The sequence below is a fragment of the Furipterus horrens genome, unplaced genomic scaffold (genome assembly GCF_987537825.1).
Source record: "Furipterus horrens unplaced genomic scaffold, mFurHor1.1.pri manual_scaffold_5, whole genome shotgun sequence".
NCBI lineage: Eukaryota > Metazoa > Chordata > Mammalia > Chiroptera > Furipteridae > Furipterus > Furipterus horrens.
The window spans coordinates 184,424,212-184,446,944 of NW_028327175.1; the positions used below are offsets into that span (position 1 = coordinate 184,424,212).

Sequence of the window (22,733 nt, forward strand, 5' to 3'; positions counted from 1 at the left end):
AAGAGGAAGGGAAGAAGTACACTTAGAGAAGTGAGAGGAAGACAAGGAGAATATGGTGGTACTGAAGCAAAGCACTAGTGAAACTAAGGAAAGGGCTCTGCCTCTGCGGAAGAAGATAACCACCTCTTTATACAGAACATTAAATGTTTAGAAAAGGAAGAGATCACTTAGACTTGGAATACCTGAGCATTCTTTCTAAGAGGAGATGGTATTTACCTAGGGACTTGAGATGAGATTGGGGCAGGCAGAGAATAAAGGAGGATGTTTCTAGTGAATAGCATGTCCAAAACAAGGTCTGAATCAGGAATGTGTATGTGTGCACATGTGTACTAGAGAATCTACTAAATGTTCCACAGCTATAATTAACATCTGTGTGTGCACACACACATGTGTGCAAGTGTTTATGTAGAGTAGGCATTTGTAGTAAGAGAAATAGAGAAGTTTGGCTAGAACAAAGAGGGAAGAAGGAAAAACGTTTGGAAGGGAATGTGAGGTTCAGATCGGGGATGTAATGCTAGTTCTAGAAATGTGGGCTATGTTCTATCATCAGTTTCTGTGCAGGCATATAGTCTCAGTGGAATAATACTTCAAGACAACTGTCTGGAAGGAGGTGGTGGAAGTCTAATGAAGAAGGCTATTTTGTCTAAACAAGTGAAATTAGTCAGGAGGCAAGAGACATTGAGAGCATGGATTATAGTCTTCAGTGCAAGGAAGTACAGCCAATAAGAGCTTTGGTTTCAGATGAATGCCAACTTGAATCCCAGCTCAACCAGTATCTTGAACATGGTCCTGGAGCCTCAATACCTTCACCTGAAATTACTGTACCTCTGATCCTCAGTGCATTCTGTGGGGGAGTCAGGATAATAATAGCTGTGCAACATTTAGCAGAGCCCCTGGCACATGATAATAATGTTATCAGTCATAGTCATTACTGTTATCAAGCCATGGGAATAAAACTCGAATGGAGCTGGTGAATGTGAGATTTTGCAGATGTGTAAGGAAAATAATTGAATATCAGAACGGAGGTTAATAAAGAGGGCTAAGATGAGGACTGAGTGTCTGCTGACGACTGAGAATTCAGTTCAGTCAATAACAAAAAGAGGAAAGTCAGGAAGGAGCTGATAGAGTCTGCTTTGGCTTTATCCTGATTTTTAGGATTTTCTTAAGAAAGGTAAAGATGGGAAAGCTGGTGGTTAGAAAAGCTCAAAATGCAGGTGCTGAAGTCATGGAGAACCATAAGGGAAAGGGAGAGGTCTTGAGGCAAGTCCATGACAATACGACATTATCCTAGTTGAGTTCCATCAAATATTCCTACAAAAATCTGTCTGAAGAGAAGTCCTCCTTATCTGTCATTGTTTGATCTTTCTTTTCATGCATTTCTAGTGGCTTCCTAGTAATGAAATCTCTCTTTTTCCTCTCTGAAGGATTGCAGTCAACCATTCTCTCCTTGAAACTTCTCTCAGCTTTGATAACTATGTATAAAAGTTGGTGTAATTAGAGGTGGAAAAAAAGATCCAGGTTACTAAGCAGGAGAGAATCAGCTGACCCAGAATTGCTCTGATAAAGACAGAAACATCTTTATAGAGCTTACTCCTCTAATTACATTTAGTGTGGCATTGTTTCCACCTAAATTATAGCAATTATATACCATGATCACCATTGAAATAATTTAGTTAATGAATAGGTAACCCTCCATTTGTATGGAATTCTAATGAAGTATTTTATTTTTATGAACTTAGCTCCCTCCCTCAAATTAATCACTGCCCTCCCCACAAGGCTTACTCAGGTCTGGATGGTGGATTAGAGAAGGTATGTTATTTAGAGTCCCAGCAACTCACAATTGTCACTTGTGGAAATTCTAGCACAGTCCAGTATAAGTAGGGACAGTGAAGCTGCTGCTATTTTCCACCTGAGATCATTTTTGTCCTTCTAAACCCCAAAGGACACACAACTCAGCCATGTTCTTTGGCCCAGAAATAAGGGCAGATGAAGCTATTACCCCAATTTTGGAAGAAGTGAATGGTTTGAAAGATTAATTCTATCCATTAATCAACCCAGACCTATTTATTGAGCATCTGTTATATGAAAGAAGTTCCAGTGGAGACAAAGATAAATGACTCCAGATAAATCCTTTGTGTGTGGGGTCACCAGGAGATAGATAGCTTGTACACCTGGAGGTAGACATAGGGATAGAAAGAAAATAAACTCTTGGAAATTGTCTTGAAATGACCACATTTCATCTAGACTATTTCTGCATCCCATCCTTTGAGTATATATAAATCAATGATTAAAAGTCATCTTCTAGAGGCAAGCTTGAAAGATAAAGTGTTTTGCTCAAGGTCAGCTAGCTAATTTAGTGGCAGATTAGGACTCGGAAAAGAAAAAAAAATCTCCTATTCCTTACCTAATACTCTTGCTATCATGCCCAGCCCACATGTATGTTAAAAGTTAAACAACAGCACAAGAGCAAAGGATGATACTCCATGACTAGAGTCACACTAGGACCAGAGGAGTTGAAAGATAGATAGATATTTAAATAGATAGATAAATGGATAGGTAGATATGGTCTCTAAGGTTTATAGACCCCAAGAAGGTAAATCTTCAGAACAGTCAAAAACTCTCATGAAAAAAATCCAGGTGACGAGGTTAAAAGAAAAAGAAAACCAGAAGTAATAAATTTTAATTGATTTTTCCCCCTAAAAATCCATATAGTGAGAAATGGCTTAGAGAATTCATTAATTTTGTCCCGTGATAGGGAACAACTTCTTCAGGGGAACTAAAGGGGGTAGGCTACCTGTTTATGACAGTCATCTGTATTTATGTATGAGGTATCTACTATCTTTAAGATTCTGTAGATGTCACACACACACACACACACACACACACACACACACACACACACACACACACCCCAAAGAAAACCCTGCATTTGAGGTATGCACCTTGAAAAAGCATTTTGAACCAAACTTATTGAAAACTGTAGTTGAGCAGGGCCTTGGGTTGAGTCCCTGGGGGTTCAGTAATAGAAATGATGGTGACGGTAATTAACATTTGTTGTCCATTGAGATTTCCAAGATTTTCACATGCATTATCTCTCATGATCTAGTTTTGATTCTGTTGGTAAAAATACAGAGGTGGGCAAAAGTAGGGTTACAAAATACAACTAAATAATACAATATTAAATGAATAAATAATACTACAAGAGTAAAATGTTTTGTGGACTCACAACTGTGAACCTACTTTTGCCCACCTGTCTCCTTTGAGTTCAGGAGGGAGACCAGGATTGCATTTTGGAAGCAGGTGTTCAAAACAGTCTTTCTTGGTAACTGCAAGGAAATCAGACTGTGGATGACAATAGATTTGGCCGTGCTAGAAATTGCCTTGTTCCATTGACACTCAGTAATCAATCAGCCAGTTTTTTGTCAGGCAACAACTGTTGAAAGGCTCTATGGAATACAAGAAGCCTTCTCAGACTTAGGAGCTTTCTAATTGGTTGAAAACAAAAATCTGACCAATGATACAAAGAAATTAGGAAATTATCAGTAAGTAGTCCAGAGCTGTGTTTCTCAAAGGGTGATGCTGGCACTAGCAATATCAGCATCACCTGGGAACTTAGCATTGGGAATAACCAGTCACCTAATAGATACTATTCAGAAAGTCTAGGGGTGGGACAACCCGTGTTTCACAAACCTTCTAGGTGATTCTCACGCAGACAGTGGGGAACCTGTGGTCTAGAGATAATAGGACCATTTGAGCTTCTGAAGAAATAGAACTCAGTGTCGCTGGAACAGTCACAGAAGACTTTCTGAAAGAGATAACACCGATTTGGAAGCCACCTTATCCTGTTAGAGATGTTTCTTATCTTTGGTTTCTCTGCTCTGCCCATTTCTTGAGTTTTCATATTCAGCTGAAGTATGAACCACTTTTCCCCCCAAAAGATACCACAGATGGGAAGAGTACGCTGCGCCTTCTTGATTGGTGATAAGCTTACTAATTTTAGAGGAATATTTACATAAGATGAGAAACTTTTATATGGAAAATTTATTTTTAATTACTAATTAGAAAATATCCACACATTCTCTTTTCCTGACCCAGAACTAAGTGGACCTTGTCAATGTTTATCACCCCAAAATGATGGACGTGGTTTCTGACGACGCTCATCCCTCATTTCCCTGCTGATGCTCACTTCCACAGATCCCATCATGATTTTCAACTTCTCTTCCAAGGGTGGTTATGGAAAGGAATGAGAAATGCTTGAACTTAAATTAGTCCTTATTTTTTCTCCTTCATAGTTTGCTGTGTTTCTGTCTTTTTTTCCCCATCTTCCATGAGCTGTGATCAGAAGAGCAATGCATGGAAACAGTATTGAGCAGAGCTAAGGAAGCCAGATCTATACGAAAGATAGACATCATGTCAGGGTCACTTATGCCCCACAGCAGAGGTCCCACGTAAGTTTTTTTCTTCCCAGAATGGATAATGGATGGAGATAAGAGGAGTATATTAATGTTTGAAAGTTGCTAAGGATTTTTACTTCACTGATCTTAGTTGGAGTCCAATGAGAAAATAAGCAAAGCTCACAGTCCTAACTAACACTAGGTATCTAAAATTTTGCATCTGGCATAGGTAAGAAGCCACATGGGAGAGAAAACTAGGACACTCCTAAGTGAAAATATTATTGTATCAGTATACAGTCTGCAGAGGCAAGAACACGTAAGGACGCTGTGAGGGGACGTGCAGAACTCAGGTCGTGTCTTTGCAACTTTGATTCCCTTTTCTCAGCCTACAGTTATTTCAAAGTTAAAAGTGTTTTATGTAGTATGTAAACGTGCAGCTGAATAGGGTGGTCCTGGTTGCAGGTTATATCTTTGTTTGCTGGACTTCCATGCACTTTGATTTTCTGGAACTTATGGTTGTTTCTAGTTTTGAGGTAATTGTATTCCTTCTTAGTTGTGGAGGGAGACGCCGCATGTCTGTCTATGCCTCCATCTTGGCCAGAAGTCCTCCTAGTGAATATTTTAATTGAATTATTATATTCTTCAATTCCTGAAGTTCTGTTTTTTAAGATATTTTCATTTTGTTCATGCATCATTTTCCTGATTTTCCTTAGTTGTCTGTTTTCTCTCGAAGTTCATTGAACTTATTTAAGATGGTCGTTTTTATTTTTGTCTCATAATTATTAGGTCTTCATTTCTTTAAGGTTGTTTCTGTGCTGGCTTAGGGGAGGGGCTCTCATGGGTGAAATAATTTTTTTAACCATTTTAATGTAGCTGGTTTTGGCTTTGCACTTTCCTGGGATATTATGACTTTTTAACTGGTTTCTGGAGTTCTCTTAAAGCGTTTCTAGACAGTATATTGTTAAGTTCGTGTCTCTGTGGAAGAACAAAGTGTGGGGCTTCCTATTTTTCTAAAGGATTGGGCTGGCCTGGCAGAGGGTCTCTGGTTTATTCTTTGGGTGTTCTAGAGGGAACAGGCTATGAGGCAGAAGCCTGTCATTCTTCCAAAGTTGTGTAGTTTTTGTATTTTATGCTGTTTTAGTTTGTAACAAGCCCTATAGAAATAAGGTGATTAAAACAGGGGGAAATGATAGCAGGGCCCAGGTGTTAGAGTTTAGCCTTAATTGATAGGCTTAAGTAATTGAAGCTGTGACTGGATAGACTTTCTTTATCACCAAACCTTTGCTTCTGGAATTTTGCCTAGAGGGTGGCGGCAGGCAGCAGGACCCCAAATTGCTTTTCGGTAGCATAACTACTATTGAATCAAGATTAAAGCATTTCCATCTCCCTAAAAATTATCCTGTGTCTTGTTGTATCATCCTTTCCTCTAGCCCCATAGCCCAAGGCAACCAGTGATCTACTTTCTGTCTCTATAATTTTGCATTTTCTAGAACTTCATGTAGACTTTTATGCTTTGCTTCTTTCACTTAGCGTAATGCTTTTTGAGATTCATTTGTGTTGTTTTGTGTATCAGTATTTTGATCTTTTTTATTGCTGTGGATGTCTGTGACGCGATATTCTAGCGTCCGCATCGTTTAGAGCTGCGATTCAGAACATGGCGCGTTCCTAGAAGCCGCTTTTGGCATCAGTGGGCGGCGGCGCGTGGACTTGCAAGCGTGGGGCGCGGGACCAACCGACGCCACTTCGTGTTGGACAGTGGAAGCTGGAGAGCCGGGCTATTCGGACTGAGCCAATTGGTTTCCATGGATCTCAATAGTGCCAGCACTGTTGTTCTTCAAGTCTTAACTCAGGCCACCAGTCAGGATACTGCTGTGTTAAAGCCAGCTGAGGAGCAGTTGAAACAGTGGGAAACACAGCCAGGTTTTTATTCAGTGTTGCTGGTAAGTTGCTTAAAAATAGTTATTATTTTTAATAAAATGAGACACTATTCTATTGTTTTAAAAACCTACTTGTGTTGGTGGTTTACTTAGTGAAACTGATCCAAATGTTTGGCTGCCATTGCACTGCCATTTACTAATTCGAGGCATGGCACTTGGAGGACATTTAAGAGATGTTTATTGTTGGGTGAGTATACCCAAGCAGGGTATTGGTAGTATCTGCTTAGAAGGTTACACTGCCAGTTTTCTATTTTAGCCTGTAAATGCTGCCCTCAAGACTGTAGAGGAGGAAAGAGGAAGGACATCTCTAAAATCAGAGAAGGAAAACTCTGACTCCAAAAATCCTCTGCTGCCTTGCGGCATACCTCTTCAGGGGAAAGGCTAAGGGAGTAAACCCCGACAGAAAATCCGGAGCCGGAGTCCCTAAGGCGGTTTGACATTGTAGTCAACACCGGCAACTCCTGCGGCGCACCTGAAGCCAAGCTGTATTGACTTTGTCTTTCCCTTGGACCCTTCAGCTGCGAAGAGAGGGGGGGTCTGCTGCATGGGCAACAGCAGACCCTCCATATCACCCTGCCCAGGCTCTGTAGCTTCAGCTTCACTGGAGAGGACACTCCAGCGTCATCGCAAGATGTCGACTCAACACGGGAGGAGACAGATACCGGTTATAAGCTCATCCGATTGGCGAAGGAAACAAGCGCCAGGGGTCTCCTCTGACGGTGGGAGAGGTCATCGCACCTCACTGGACAGCTACCGTCTCGCCATGGCTCGCCTGCCCCACTGGGTGCGTGGGGATCAGAGAGGCGCCTCTCGAAAAGTGGGCCACAAAACACCCGCACCAGTTAATTCCAAGCAAACAACAAGAAAGAAGCCTCCGGCTCTTCGCCTCGCTAGCTGGAACATCAGGACCATGTGCCCCGGACTTACTGCAGACCTTCCGTGGATCAAGGGTGCCAGGAAAACCGCTGTCATCGATAGGGAACTGGCACGACTAAACATCGACATTGCGGCTCTACAGGAGACCCGGTTGGCCGACAACGGAACTATCAGAGAAACCAACTACACCTTCTACTGGCAAGGGAAGTCTCCGGACCAACCAAGACAGCACGGTGTTGGGTTCGCTGTGAAGAACACGCTTGTTAACTCCATAGAGCCACCCACAGGAGGCACAGAGAGATTACTTACCCTCCGATTGTCAACAACTTTCGGCCCAGTCAGCATTCTTAGCGCGTATGCCCCAACCCTCTGCGCCACCACCGAAGAGAAAGAACAGTTCTACCATGCACTGGACGAAGCGTTATCCAAGATTCCCAGAAGTAACGCTCTCTATCTCCTTGGAGACTTCAACGCAAGAGTAGGAGCCGACCACATGGCCTGGCCCACCTGCCTTGGAAACTTTGGGAGAGGAAAGATCAATGAGAATGGTCAGCGACTGCTTGAGCTTTTGTGTCACCACGGCCTGTGTGTGACAAACACATTCTTCAAGTGCAAAGAGATCCACCAGGTGTCATGGAGGCACCCCCGCTCCCGCCATTGGCACCAGCTTGACCTCGTCATCACCAGAAGAACGGATATTGGCAGCACCCTCCTCACCTGCAGCTACCACAGTGCAGACTGCGACACGGACCATGCCCTCGTGGTAAGCAAGGTGCGCATAATGCCGAAGAGGTTGCACCACTCCAAGATGAAGGGTCGCCCACGCATCAACACCAGTTGTGCCAGCAACCCAGTTAAGACCCAGCAATTCATCAACAAGATGGAAGATGCACTCGGCGAGGGAGTGGCGGCAGACGACATTATCGAATCCAATTGGCCACGTCTCCGCGACGCCATATACAACTCCGCCATTATTGCTTACGGGAAGAAAGAGCGGAAGAACGCTGACTGGTACGAGGCTCACTGGGAAGAAATGGAACCCGTGATCGAGGCTAAGAGGAAGGCCCTACTGGCTTACAAGGTCACGCCCACTCCCAGTACACTTCAAGCTCTACGGGCTGCCAGGAACAAAGTCCAGAAGACCGCCCGCCACTGTGCCAACACCTATTGGCTAAACCTGTGCAGAAGCATTCAGGAAGCCGCCGATATAGGCAACGCACGAGGAATGTATGAGGGTATCAAGAAGGCAACAGGCCCAATCCCCTCCAAGATCGCCCCCCTTAAGTCCAAGACAGGTGAGGTCATCACTGACCAGGAACAGCAAATGCGGCGGTGGACCGAGCACTACCTTGAGCTGTATGCAACGAAGAACACCGTAACAGACACTGCTCTTAAAGCCATCCCAGACCTACCAGTCATGGAGGAGCTAGACACCCCACCTACTGCGGCAGAGCTCGGCAAAGCCATCGACCGCCTCGCTTGCGGGAAAGCACCAGGAAGCGACGGAATCCCTCCAGAAATCCTAAAGAGCGGGAAACCAGTCCTGCTACAGCCGCTCCACCATCTACTCTGTCTCTGCTGGAAGGAGGGTTACATCCCCCAGGATATGAGAGACGCCAACATTATCACCATGTACAAGAACAAAGGAGACCGCAGCGACTGCAACAACTACCGGGGCATCTCTCTCCTCAGCGTCGTCGGCAAAGTATTCGCCCGGGTCGCTCTTGCCCGCCTGCAGACCCTTGCTTCCCGCGTCTACCCAGAGTCCCAGTGTGGCTTCAGAGCTGGCCGATCAACAGTGGACATGATCTTCTCCCTACGCCAGCTGCAGGAGAAGTGTCACGAGCAGCATAAACCACTCTACCTCGCCTTTATTGACCTCACGAAGGCGTTTGATCTGGTCAGTTGAAGCGGACTCTTCAGCTTGCTACGGAAGATTGGCTGTCCACCACATCTGCTTGCTGTGGTCATGTCCTTTCACGACAACATGCACAGCACGGTGTCCTACAACGGCGCAACCTCTGAGGCCTTCCCAGTCAGCAGCGGAGTAAAGCAGGGCTGCGTCCTCGCGCCTACGCTGTTCGGAATCTTCTTCTCCATGCTCCTCCAATACGCCTTTAAGGACTGCAGCGAGGGTGTCTTCGTTCACACCAGATCCGATGGCAAGCTCTACAACCTGGCCCGTCTACGAGCCAAGACCAAAGTCAAAGAGGTGCTCATCCGTGAGATGCTCTTCGCCAACGACGCAGCCTTGACATCACACTCCGAAGAGGGACTCCAGCAGCTAGTCACTTGCCTTTCCCACGCATGCAAGGAGTTCGGACTAGCCATCAGCCTGACGAAGACGAATGTTATGGCTCAAGGCACGGGGACTCCCCCATGCATCACCATCGACGGATACACCCTGGAGGTTGTCAACGACTTCACTTACCTCGGGTCCACCATCTCGAGCTCTCTGTCAGTCGACTTGGAGGTCAACCGGAGAATCGCCAGGGCAGCCACAGTTATGGCCAGACTGAACCGGCGAGCGTGGAGCAATTCCAGCCTCACTGAGAAAACCAGACTGCGCATCTACCAAGCCTGCGTACTCAGCACTCTCCTCTATGGCAGCGAGACGTGGACCACCTACGCAAGGCACGAAAGGAAACTCAACAGCTTCCACATGAGGTGCCTGCGACGCGTCCTGCATGTCGCCTGGCAGGATAAGGTTCCCAACACCGAGGTGCTGAAGCGAGCCAATATGAGCAGTTTGCATGCAGTTCTTAGCGAGAGACGCCTCAGGTGGCTCGGCCATGTCAAAAGAATGGATGCAGGCCGTATCCCCAAAGACCTCCTCTACGGCGAGCTAGCAGAAGGCAAGAGGATGACAGGGCGCCCAAAACTGCGGTTCAAAGACATCTGCAAAAAGGACATGACACAATGCTCCATCAATCTCAACACATGGGAAGTTCAAGCAGACGACCGCTTAGCCTGGAGGCTCGTGGTCAGGCAAGGTACGTCACGCGCGGAGGCTGCGCGCAACGAGGAGGCGGTCCAGAAAAGATCGAGGCGGAAGCAGCGTCTACAGCAGCAACAACAGCCATCTGCCTTCACCTGTACCAAGTGCGGCAGGGATTGTCACTCCCGAATCGGACTGCACAGCCATTCTCGGTGGTGCAGATAGACTCTCAAGAAGCTACGCCATCGTCTCTCGAGACGGACGGCTGCCGACGACGACAGTCTGCAGAAAGACTGGAACATACAGTCTAAGAGAATCTGGAACAGAAACCAAAGAAATATAGATGAAAGAAATGCACATGCCAAGGCTGCAGAAGAGAAGAATCTGGATTAGCCTACACATCCTGAGTGGGGACCTATCTTTGTGTTCAGAGATCCTAAATAGATATCCCAAAGACCTGGGGAAACAACATGAACATCCCTGGAAACTCAGGGTCAGTTACGCGATGCACCTGAATGACTCTTGTATCCTCTGCAACAAGAGCCCTGGGAGATGGTTAAGCCTGAGATTGAAGTTCTATGCTCACCAATGCTTGAGCATTCCTTTCCTAGAGGCAGCTCTATTATAAAGATCTCTTATATTTTTTAAACTTTCACACTTTTGTTTTTTGTTATTTTTTAATACTCAAGAGATCTCTCTAGAATGCCCACTTATTGGTCTTCTCTCTCCTGACCCTCCTAAGTCATCCCCAGGTAAGTTCGCCATAGTTTTTATACCACTTCTTTGATAGAAAGATGAAAAATGGTCTCGAATCCTACAGCCATCTGTATTAGTTTCCTGTGACTGCTGCAAGAAATTACCACGAGTTGGTGGGATAAAAGAACAGAAATGTATTCCCTCACAGTTCCGGAGGCCAGAGTCCAAGGTCAAATTTGTAGCAGGGCTACACTCCCTCTAGTGAGTGTACTAGGGAGAACTGTTCACTGTTATTTCATTTCGGGGGTCTCCAGGTATTCCCTGACTTGTAGTCTCAGAAATCCAGTCTTCGCCTCTGTCTTCACATGGCCTTCTCCTCTCTGCACGTCTTTCTTCTTTTTATTTTTTATTTTTTAAAGTTATACAGGTTTCAAGTGTACAGTTTTATGATGCATCACCTATCTATCGCATTGTGCATTTACCACCCAAAGTCAGTTCTCCTTTCATCACCATCTATTTGTCCCCCTTTCCCCTTTACTACCTCCTCCACAGCCCCACCCCCTTTCCCTCTGGTAACCACCATGCTGTTGTCTGTGTCTGTGAGTTTTGTTTGTTTGTCTTGTTGTTCATCTATTGCTTTCAGTTTTGTATCCCACGTATGAGTGAAATCATATGATTCTTGACTTTTTGTCCCTCTGACTTATTTTGCTCAGCATGATATTCTCAAGATCCATCTATGCTGTTGCAAATGACAGTATTTCATTTTTTCTTATGGTTAAGTAGTATATTATTGTATATACGGACCACATCTTCTCTATTCAATTATCTATTAAGGGGCACTTTGTTTGTTTTTATGTCTTGGCTACACTGAAGAGTGCTGCAATGAACATACAGGTACATATAGCTTCACAAATAAATTAAAAAACTTTTTGGGGAGATACGCAGGAGAGAGGTTATTGGATCACACTGTACTTCGGGCTCGCCTTGATAATCCAGAATAAATTCATCTGGGGATCCTTACCTTACCAATCAAAGACCTTTTTCCAAATAAACTTTCATTCACAGGTTGCAGGTCATATTTCATTGGAAAGCCACTATTCATTTCAGTACATAATCTTGATCATTTTTTTTCAGTGGTTCTTAAACTTTGGAAACTGAATGCCTTTGAAAATCTGATAAAATATATGTAATTTCTCCATAGATAAATACAAATGCCAATAAATGCATATTTTTACTTAAAATTTCAGAAGATTCAAACTCCACTATCACCACTAAAACCTATACTTGTACTATACATTGAGACGCTTAGTCTGTATCATTACTGAATGATGACATCCAAAATTAACTACAATTTTTCTTTGTGATCTAGTGTAGACCATGATATTGCCTCTTTTGTTCTAAATAATATAGTGATACATCCTTCTGTATTAATTAATGCATTCTGATATCACCTTAAATATTTTTGTCTGTCTGAAGTGTATACTTGGATTAATCACATTGTATATTAAAATTCTTAAGCTGTTATTATTATTATTATTTAAACTGAGTATAACTAAGCCCCATTTCTTCTATCTAATATTTATGTAGTTGCCAAGGGGAGGACCTGACATCTCTTCCTGTTGTGTCACGTGCTATTAAATTAAACCTGTCTCTCATTCTGTCACATCCTTCTTGGGTCCTGATTCTGCCATCAAGTATATTGACTGTTTCTTCCAGCTTTGTGTCATCTGAAAATGTGATTTTCAATGATGACCATTATTTTCATGTCTTCAAGTCATTAATAAAAATGATGAACAGGAAAGAGCAGACAGCAGAACCTTGCAGCTGACTACTCACATCCTCCCTTGTGGCTGATTTTAATGCCTTAATTAGGTACTGTTCTACCACATAATTTTACTAGCGCCTGGCTCATATTTTTTCATCTTTTTTTCAAGACTGCTCTGGCAGACCATGTAAGATGTCTGGCTGATAGGTAAATCATATTTCCCTCTTCTCTCTGCCTAGTAATCCTGTCATAGGAAGGGATGGGATTGATCTGACATGATGTATTTTATGATCCATGAAATAACTGTAAACTATTTGCAGTAGGTGGAATGCTTGGTTTAGCATCACTTATATCCTGCTACTCAGAGTACTCCAATCAGGGAAGACTTACTAGGGGAGGTGGCATTTGAATGTAGCAGAATTTAGATAAGCTGAATAGAGAGGGAGGAGACATTCCTCAAAGTCTCCTCCCACTGTTTTTGTTTCTTTTTCCTGATGAGCTTTGAACTTAACTCTCCTCTCTTCAAACAAATAGAAAGTGTTGACGAGTAAACTGTTTTGTTAAAGATTTAAAATGGACTGACTCATGACCTCTCAATGAAATTAATTATAACGAATGGTGGAAATACCTTAGTTGAGACCTGGCATGGATGTACTGGATTAGGAGACATAGAAAGAATGTAAGAAAACAGGGAGAAAAAGGGAGTACCAGGGAAGATACTTATATTAAGTTTGTTCTGCTCCACACAATATCAGCCATATGATCCAGAATATTCAGACACATGGCTTCCACTATGCACTGCTGAGCTAAGACTCATACAAAGACTGTGCAGTTTTATGAAAGGAGGGCCCCTCGCCCCCGCCCCCCCCCCATCAAAGTCTATTTAAATCTTTTAGACAAAGCTCTAACAACTTTTATTTAATGTTGAACCATTAGAACATTAAAAGTCATTTCTTGAGGTGTATTTTAAGTTGTATAATCTACACAGAAATCCTATTTCTTTCTCTATTTTACCATCTTAACCATCTCCTAACCCTCCCAAAGCATCCTCATGTTTCAGATAGCAGAAGGAAAAGTCCCTTGAGGAGAGTCTCTTGGTGTCACTCTTAAGAGTACCTGAACTTGAGGAGAGGAAAACCCAGGCTGGGAGCATGATTAAGTCTTGATGAAATGGAAGCCATCCAATTCCATGAAAGACTTCAGTTGATTTAAGTTCCCGGCATGATTGGTCTCCCCTTTACATCACTGTGATAGATGTCTTGCATTGTAATTATAAGACATGCCACCTGAGTGGAGTACGGATGATCAATCTATTTTTATAGAAACTATTGATTACTCATATTTATAGGGCTATCAACTGCTGGGCTTTGAAAAGGTCAGTATGGATTATCTAAGTCTCACACATGGTGTGCTTCTTTACTATACATAAATACGAGTTTCTTTTATGAGACTCCTGTGATTTTTCAGAGAAGGGGTGAGAAGGGTGGTATTCATAGGAATTAAGCAATGGGAATTTAAAATAAACACCTTTCCTTTCAATCAAAATTTTGGAATTGGCAGGATCATACTTTTGATTAGCTAACCCACCTCCCTCCTTAACATCCATAGATACAATTTACTTTACAGGTAAGGAAACTGAGTCCTTGTCAGTGGACATCAGTAAATAAAGTATTGCTTGGAATTAAGGATATACAAGGCTGTATGTCAAATTATAAATAACAGTTCTATCTGGGTGGAGGATTTTGGACTATTGCGTGAATTTTTCTTTCTCCATACTTTTCTATATTTTAAATCTTTCCTGTAAAGCATATATATTACTTTTGCAATTAAAAAAAAAAAGGGTTGGTTTTTAAAGCTATTGTGAATGCCATGCATTTGGTTGGTGTTGCATATACAGTGGACTTTCTATTCAACGGCCTTCAAAGAACATACTTTGAGAGAAACGGTCAAGTCCAGGCTGCAATTCAGTCCTCTATCTGCCCAGCCCTCCACCCCCCAGTGTTTGTGCATTAGTGACTGACTGTGAGGTGTTCTCTGCTTGTCTTTCCCATTCCTTCCCTAAACACAGAGTTTTTGGCCACTTCAGCCTCCGCTCTGAATGGCAGTTGGTGAAAGTGGACTACAAATCTATCTTCAGCCGGCGCTGCGCCAAGGAAGACTATCAGACCTGGCACCTACTCAATCAGGTACACTGCACAGGGGGTTTGTGGGGAATGCCAGCTTCTAGAAAGAGGAGCTACTGAAAGTCCTGTTGGTCACATCTGACCCTTCCTATTTGGTGGAGGAAGGTGGCAGGTCCTTGGAGGATAATGGTGGAATTGGGGGAAGGGTTGAAGCCCAAACACCCAGGTGCAGTGGGGCTAGATGGTATTTGGGATCATTTTGCACCCTGAGATCCTGATCCACTCATTGACATCCCTGAGAAGTGGGTGTAGGATGAGGTGTGGACAAAGAAAACCTGGGGTTTTAGCCCTGTCCATGGAGAAATAAGCCCAAACAGCTAGGAGGCTGACCCTCCAATGGTTCAATCATATTACCTTCCCCTGGAGAGGGTGAAAGCATTGCTCTGACTAGTCTGGAATAAGAGCCCAAGAGCATGGGGAACAGGACCACTAAGAAAGAGTGAGGGGTGGAGGTGATGGCCTCTATGAATAGCAGTTATTTATTGATACGCAACATAGGCTTCTGTATTCTTCAGAACCATTGGGTCCTTGTAATTTGTGCCAATTTCTCCTATTCTTTTTGCCCTTGACTAGGGATAAAGACTTGGGCATGCTTGTTTATCATAGAGGAGGAGCCTCAAATCAACTTCAGTTTTACACTGAAGATGATGAAAAAATATGCGAGAAGTAGAATCCTTTCCACTAGAATTCCTGCTGAAGCCATTTGGGCAATTGCCTGGAGTCTTTGCATTCCCTGTGGAGGTGGAGAAGAAACAGGAGGAAGTAGAGTGGTGTGGGGGGAGGGGTTGTGTTAGGCCAGCCTTGCACAGTGTTCCTTTGTTACAGTAGTAAAAGAGCAGCCCTTTTATCCTTGACCCTCCGAAATGCTTTCTGGGAAGGAGATTGGTACAAAGTGAGAGACTGGTTTACTTCACCTTCTTTGTGTGTTCTTGCCTCTCTCACTATGGACTTTCTTTCTAAGGGGGAACCTTGTGTCATGGGAGAAAGGAAAATATTCAAGAAACGCAAGCCAGGAGCTCAGTGTGCTCTGAGCCGAGACTCCTCAGGGACGGTGGTCTCAGAACCCTGTGTCTGTGCCGACTCGGACTTTGAGTGGTGAGTCTCTTGGCCTCTCAGTGCCAATTTCAACCAGACATTTACCTCTTTGGTAGGTGGGAATGAAGATGAGTTAGGGAAGAAACTACTGACCTGTGGGCCCAACTACCCCATTTTCTAGTCCAGAAGAAACAGCCTAAGTGTCTTATCAGTAAATGTGTGGATCAAAAAACTGTGGTACATTTACACAATGGAATACTATGCAGCAGAGAAAAAGAAGGAACTCCTACCTTTCTCGACAGCATGGGTGGAACTGGAGAGAATTATGCTAAGTGCAATAAGCCAGGCAGGGAAAGACAAATACCATGTGATCTCACCTATAAGAGGAACCTAATGAACAAAACAAACAAATGAGCAAACTAGAACCAGAGGCATGGAACAGATTAACAGTGACCAAAGGGGAGGCGAGAGGGGGGAAAAGGGGGGAAAGAAGAAGCAGGGTCTAGTCAAGGAACATGTATAAATGGCCCATGGACATGGACAACAGGGTGGGGATCGACTGTGGGAGTTGGGGGTGAGCAGGGCAGTGGAGAGCAATGGGGGAAAACTTGGGACAACTGCAATAGAACAACGATTAAAAAATACATGAAAAAAAAGAAGGCTGCACCTGTAAGAGGGACAGAAGGAGGCATTTTCACAGGGAAGATCACTGTTGTGTGGGAGCAGCGTGTCCAAGGGGACTTCTTTTTGTCTTCAGTTAGCAGCCTGGCAGGTGCCAGAAAGGCTGGGCTGGGCACTGACAGAGCTCGGAGAGCTGCCGCCTTGAGTAGTAACCTCCGGACATGTTTGCTCCAGTTGTGCTCTTCCATGTGAACTTTTCATCAGCATCTTCATCCCTCCCAATGACAAGCACAAAGAGCAACGCGAAACCTCACCTGGTAGCCAGTAACTCACGAATTTCCCAATATTCCCCTTTGGCCTGGCCTCCCTCCCCTCTAGCACGAGACATTTGTGTTCATGTATCTGCTCATCATCCATCTCCCTTTGAATGGAACTTCATGTGGCCGAAGTGGAGCTCTTGCTGAATCATCACTGTTGGAGGCAGTTGTTCATCTTCAATCTCTACCCCATCCCCGTTCTCTCAGCCTCAGTGAAACATACAGACATCCATTTATGTACTTAAGTCAAAGTCCCAGGAGAGCTTGATTTTCCCCTTTTTATCACCCAAGTCATCTGCAAGTTCTTGCAAGCCTCCATCTGCAAAATACTTTTTAACTCAAAGCACCTTTGCCCATGTCTCCTGACACCTGGATCTTTCCAACAGTCTACTAATTCCTTCTCTATTTCTGCTCTTGCATCATAAAATCTGTCCTCCTTACACCAACCATAATTATATTTTAAAAGCCAAAATTGGATCTTATCACTCCTGTCCTGAGAATACTCCAAAGGCTTCCTTCCCTTCACTCTTAAAATCTAATCTAATCTTTTTCTTGGCTTGCTTCATGGTTGGTGATTTGGCCTGCTGTTACCATTGTGCCTTAATTTCTTATTATTCTTCCCTTGTTTACCATTTTACAGCCATACTACCATATCCTGTACCTTAATTAATCCAGGCTTATTCCTAGCAGAGGAAATAGTATGGGCGAGGATTTCATCCAAATTTCAATATGGCTGGCATGTTTAGATCGCTCATCTCTCTGCAAAAATATCATTTCCTCAAAAATGCCTTCTGAGACCACCTAATCTTACCTGGACCCCAGCGCTCTCTAAACCATTAGCCTGTTTTGTCTTCCTAGTATGAATCACCATGTGGAGTGATCATGGCTGATGACTTTATTATTGCCTCTCTTCCTCAGTAGAACATAAATGCTGTGAGTGCAGGAGTTTCAGTTTTCTTCATTGTTGCACCCCTCGTGCCTAGGTGATGATAAGAAGAGATAGTTGTACCATGTTTCTGTATGTTATTCCTTTTAGAAGAGTCAAAAACCTTTCTAGTTTGGGGAATGGGCACATATCACTCTGATCCCAGCTGGATGAATTCTTCCTTCCATATCACAGTCAAAAGCTGATGTAGTTTAGATACTTTTATAATAAGCCATGCCAGATAAAAAGACAAAGGGAAGGGCTTGGGTATGAGCCTATAACATTGGGGCTTTTCTGATGTTAAATAACAGAAATAAATCCAAATGGGCACAGAAGGCTGCCCCTGCCCAGCCAGCAGCCTCACCCCTATTCCATCCTATTTCACCCATCCTGTTTCCTAACCCTGATTTGTGCTGGAAGCCACTTTCTGCTAGGACTGGAACTGGTAACAGTAAGCCGGCCAGATGACGTTGACTGCCTCCTACCTGCTCCTCAGCCCTGAACTCATGCTTTAGAAAGCTTGACTTCCATGAGAATCATCCAAATGAGTTGTGTTAAATGAAATTTAAATTTGAATGTCAGGGTTCTATCTGTGGCAATTTTGACTCTGGGAACAAAAGATATTTTCACACTTGGGGAGAATAATTTTCAATTATTAACCGCAATTCAGCCAAATAGTCATAGCAATTTATACAGTAGGTCACTCAGAATTATTGGGTATGATATATCGATGTCAACTTAAATATTCAGGATGTGAAGATCAGGCTTCTTAGTGTCCTTCTGCCAACTGACTCCATTGAGTGTACTGTCTTTGAATATGTCATACTACATTTTCTCCCGTATCTCTGAGTTGTAATGGTCCCTCACCCATTGTTGGGAAAACTCACAATTGAGAAAGAATAGGAATTGTAACACAAATATTTTTTTCCTTCAGCAATTCCATTAACATTTACTATTCTGAAAAAAAAAAATTATAGCTCTGATATTCACTTTTTGACCATGGGGTGGGGATTTCTTCATCTCTTTGATTTTACCTCCTCAGCTGTAAAATACAAATACATAACATAGATCTCATTGGGTCCTAGGGAGGAATAAATGGATTAATATATATCATTGATGTGGGTAAGGCATTTATCCTAGTGGTGTAGGTACCCATATGGTAGTTGCTTCTGCTGCTGTTGTGAATTTTGTACCCCAGTGTAAAGTGGTCCCTGTGGTATTTTTAACAAGTAAGCTAGAGAGCTTATACATTCAGATAAGCACCATCTTTAACAACCTTTGGGTGTTAACCATTTATTCCAATATTGGTGGCATTGCTTAAAATATTTCTAAACCTTTCTCTGGAGCTGCTTTCAGAAAGCATTTGTAAGCACAGTAGCAGGGGGTAGGGGGGTGTCTTCACAAGGTGTTCTGTGGTTCTCACACTTGCATTGGTAGAGAGGCCATCTGGACCCAACACCTTGTAATGTCAGCATCATCACTACATCATTTTAACGAGAAGAAAATGAGCATCTGGAATGTAAGTTACTTGAGCAAGGTCACACAACTGGGAAAGAGCTGGGTTCAAATGCAAATTGAGTTAAATCCTATGCTCTCTCCTCTAAATTGTGTTGTTTCTCTAGAAGTCAAGCAAGTCTTTATTATTTTAGGTTTACTTTATGTTTCAGAATAAATAGCTTCCCAAGTTAAGTTATTCTAAAATTCACACTCAGCTTCAAATGACCTAGGTTTTACATGTTGATGAGGTTAAAATAGAATTTTCCATTAACTCTAAAACAGTTATGAATTAAGTAGATTTGTTCATTGGTACTGGAATTTTAATAGGTGTGTGGTGTTCAAGAAGGCTTTGAATTTGGGGAGATATATAAAGTATTGTACTTTGTCTTTCTATAGCCAATCCTACCTCATATTAAAAAGAAGACGGAAGAAACACTTAAGTCTGACGTAGGGGAAACAGAACCACAAGTCTGGATGCCAGGTTACTGGTCACAATCTGAGAACAATAGCAAAAGAAAAAATAAATCACATGACCTAAAAAGTATTTTTGAACTACTTTTCATTATGGAGTAGATGGTTTGATTTCTAAAATTGCTGGATTTTATAGTGATTTTTTTTTGTGGACAGTGGAACTGAGTGTTTAAAATTGCCTTTTTGTTTTTAAGTCAACTTCAGTAATCATAGCTATGAGTTAAAAATATAATTTTTCGAAGTATATTTTCCAATTTATTTTGCCTGTTTGTCTTCAATGTTCATGTCAGAAAGCAGTATATAGCAATAGTTTCATAGCCTTGTCTCCTCTTCTCAATGGTCCTTCCTACCAGGAAGTGTTATTAGCTAAGGAATCTGAAACTCCCAGCTCAGTTAGTATAAGCGATAATCGTGCATAGTCCAGCTAGTTTTTTTCCCTAAGCCAAATCAGGTCACAGCCATTTAATTGGTCCAGGCTACAGCAGGTAGAGGGTGTAACCTAATTTAATTAGATAGGGTCTGGGGGTGACTGGGCAGGATGGTCAAATATCTTGGTTTTGGTGGGAAAGTTAAGGAGTGCAGCCTGGATGCAAGAAGGCACGGTTTTATCCATCTGTATCCTTCCTCTGCTGGAAGAGAGAAGGTGTTAGAGATTTTCAGAAGTGTTTATTTGTAGAGTACCATTGACTTTCATCCTCCATCCACTGAAGGTATTATTCATGCATAAATTTTGCATGAATAATAGTGTTTTTACTTAATAGCCTTGTAAATCCCCCAGCCTCATGTTTACCCTAGAGAGCCACTTTGCAGCAACCTTAACTGTGTTGCTGGTGAACAGGCAGGGACAAATCCGCCTAAAGTATTAAGTTTGTCAGAGACCAGTATGTAGTCAGAAAAGGTAACATAAAAGGCCGGCTGTTAAGTTGTATAAGGGCTCCTAGGAGTGAGCTGCTCTCTGAGAGGCCTAGATACTCTTGTTTGGTGAGAAACCAGGTTGGATCAGGGATCCCACCTAGAACGTCACTTTCCTTGGTCACTCAGCCAGTTGTTTAAGCAGCAATAACACTTGTGGAGCACCTACTATGTTCCAAGTGATTTAGATAGATTATGTTAATCTTCTCAACCAATTGCTAGAACAAGAGTCTGTGATTATAGACATTTTATAGAAAAATGGGGATGCATAGAGGTTAAGTAAAACAGTCAAAATAATAACGCTATGATTCCAGAGACCAAGCCTTACTATGTCTTAATGTCTGCCACGTTCAGTAGGTCCCAGATCTACAGAGTAAGTTTATCAAGTGCTAATACAGAGGATAGAGCAGAAGAGACTTGGGGTGCCACAGCATATATAAATTCAGACATGTTGAAATCCATTCAACCTTTAATACTCTGCATATAGTGCACAATCAAGCATTTTTTTTCTATAGATTAGGCGTTATGGAAAAGTCAAATATGTATAAACCAGAGTTACTGAACTCAAAGAAAGTATAATAGCAAATAACGAAGAGTACTTAGATGCCAAATTTCATGACCCAGATATGTGTTATCCAATAGAGTACCCACTAATCATATGTGGTTATTTGCATTAAAGTTAGGTAAAATGAAACATTCAGTTCTTCACTTGCACTAGCCATACTTCAAGTACTTGACTGTGACGTGAGTCTTGTGGCGACCATATTGCATAGCACTTCCATTATCGCAGGAAGTTCCATGGGACATTACTTATACGTGCTAGGAAAGGTCAGAGCAAAGGGATCACTAAGCACTGGAATAATGATGGAAGGCTCCCTGCAGGAGGTGGGGATGGAGCTGTGTAGACGTGCTGCTGAGTAAGGACAAAGAAAATGGCCAGCACTTCAGGGAAAGCAGATCTTTGAGAGTGTTCTTGATGACCAGAGGAATAAGCGCAGATGAACAGCGTGGGGCTGGATTAGGAGAAATATGCGAGGCTCAATTGTTGGTTCTTTCAAATAGTTTCTGAAATGATTTGGATGTAATTCGCTTTATGGCTGACTTTAGGCTTATGCCTCAGCTAAATGATGATGTTGCTATCCATTATTTTTGTTGTGGTTGCTTCTGTTTGTTGACTATTCATGCTGTGCATCCTCAAAAACCCTCTCCCTGCCTGACCTCAAACCCAGCATGCTACACTGTCTCCTAAAATAGGACAGAAGCACCTGTGGACCACTACTAATCTTGGACTCTGAACTGTCAAATGGGAGAGTGGAGAACCTGGGGGTCAGCGAGGCTATGATGGGGCTTAGAATAACAGCCCCTGAGAATAACAGCCCCTGAAGCTGGGCCAGCACTGGGATTCTTGGCTGGCTCCAAGAGTTTCAGAATGTCACTCCTGGGGATTAAATGGATTCCCTTGGGATTGGACTAGTGGTGAACCGGGGATCAAGAATCTGATTATCACCTCTGTCTGACATTGCCCATTGTGTACGATCTTTAACAAGTCATTTCTCCTACTTTTGCTTCTCCTTTCTAATCTTAACATCTGAGGGGATTGGGCCCAGGAAATACAGGTGTCCCTTCCTGTTCTGACATGCAGACTTTGGGCTTCTGAAGATGCCACTTCTGTAGATTGTCTAAGACTTCTCTCTGGGTCTCTGGATGGGATTTGGACATACAGGTTCCTAGAAATGGACAAGTTTCCCCCTGAACTTTTATAAGTACTAAACCCTCTAAAGAAAGACACAGAGGTGATATTTCTTGAAGGAAGCTGCTTGTGTGTTTGCAGAAGCTGCAGCAGCATACTTCCCTGAGGCAAGTCAAACTTTCTGGTACCTTCACTCCAAACTTCAAAATTCAACAGAACACCTTTCCCCAGGAAGCTGGAGCAGCAGCTGAAACTGCTTGTTCGTCTAAACCATGCAAACTGCAGAGCTGGGAGGAAGGTTGGACAGTCTGAGGGATTTTAAGATACATTTAGCAGTAGTTAATGAAGAAATCCACAGCCTGGGGGCAGTTAGTGCTGTTTCCATTAATGTTATTAAATATTAACGAGGTGCTTTTTCTCTTTGGGGCAAAGCAGGGTGCCTCTTGCCCCCTTTTTAATTACTATGTTGCCAACAG

General features: G+C 42.9%; 1 protein-coding gene across 1 annotated transcript in view; it reads left to right on the plus strand.

Annotated features, from left to right (window-relative positions):
• SORCS3 (sortilin related VPS10 domain containing receptor 3) overlaps positions 1–22,733 on the plus strand; it is a 550,161-nt gene that overhangs the window by 487,871 nt on the left and 39,557 nt on the right. The window contains exons 15-16 of the mRNA XM_090279550.1: positions 14,675–14,792; positions 15,751–15,884. Of these exons, the coding sequence (XP_090135676.1) occupies positions 14,675–14,792; positions 15,751–15,884 (252 nt within the window). The remainder of the gene's footprint in view (positions 1–14,674; positions 14,793–15,750; positions 15,885–22,733) is intronic.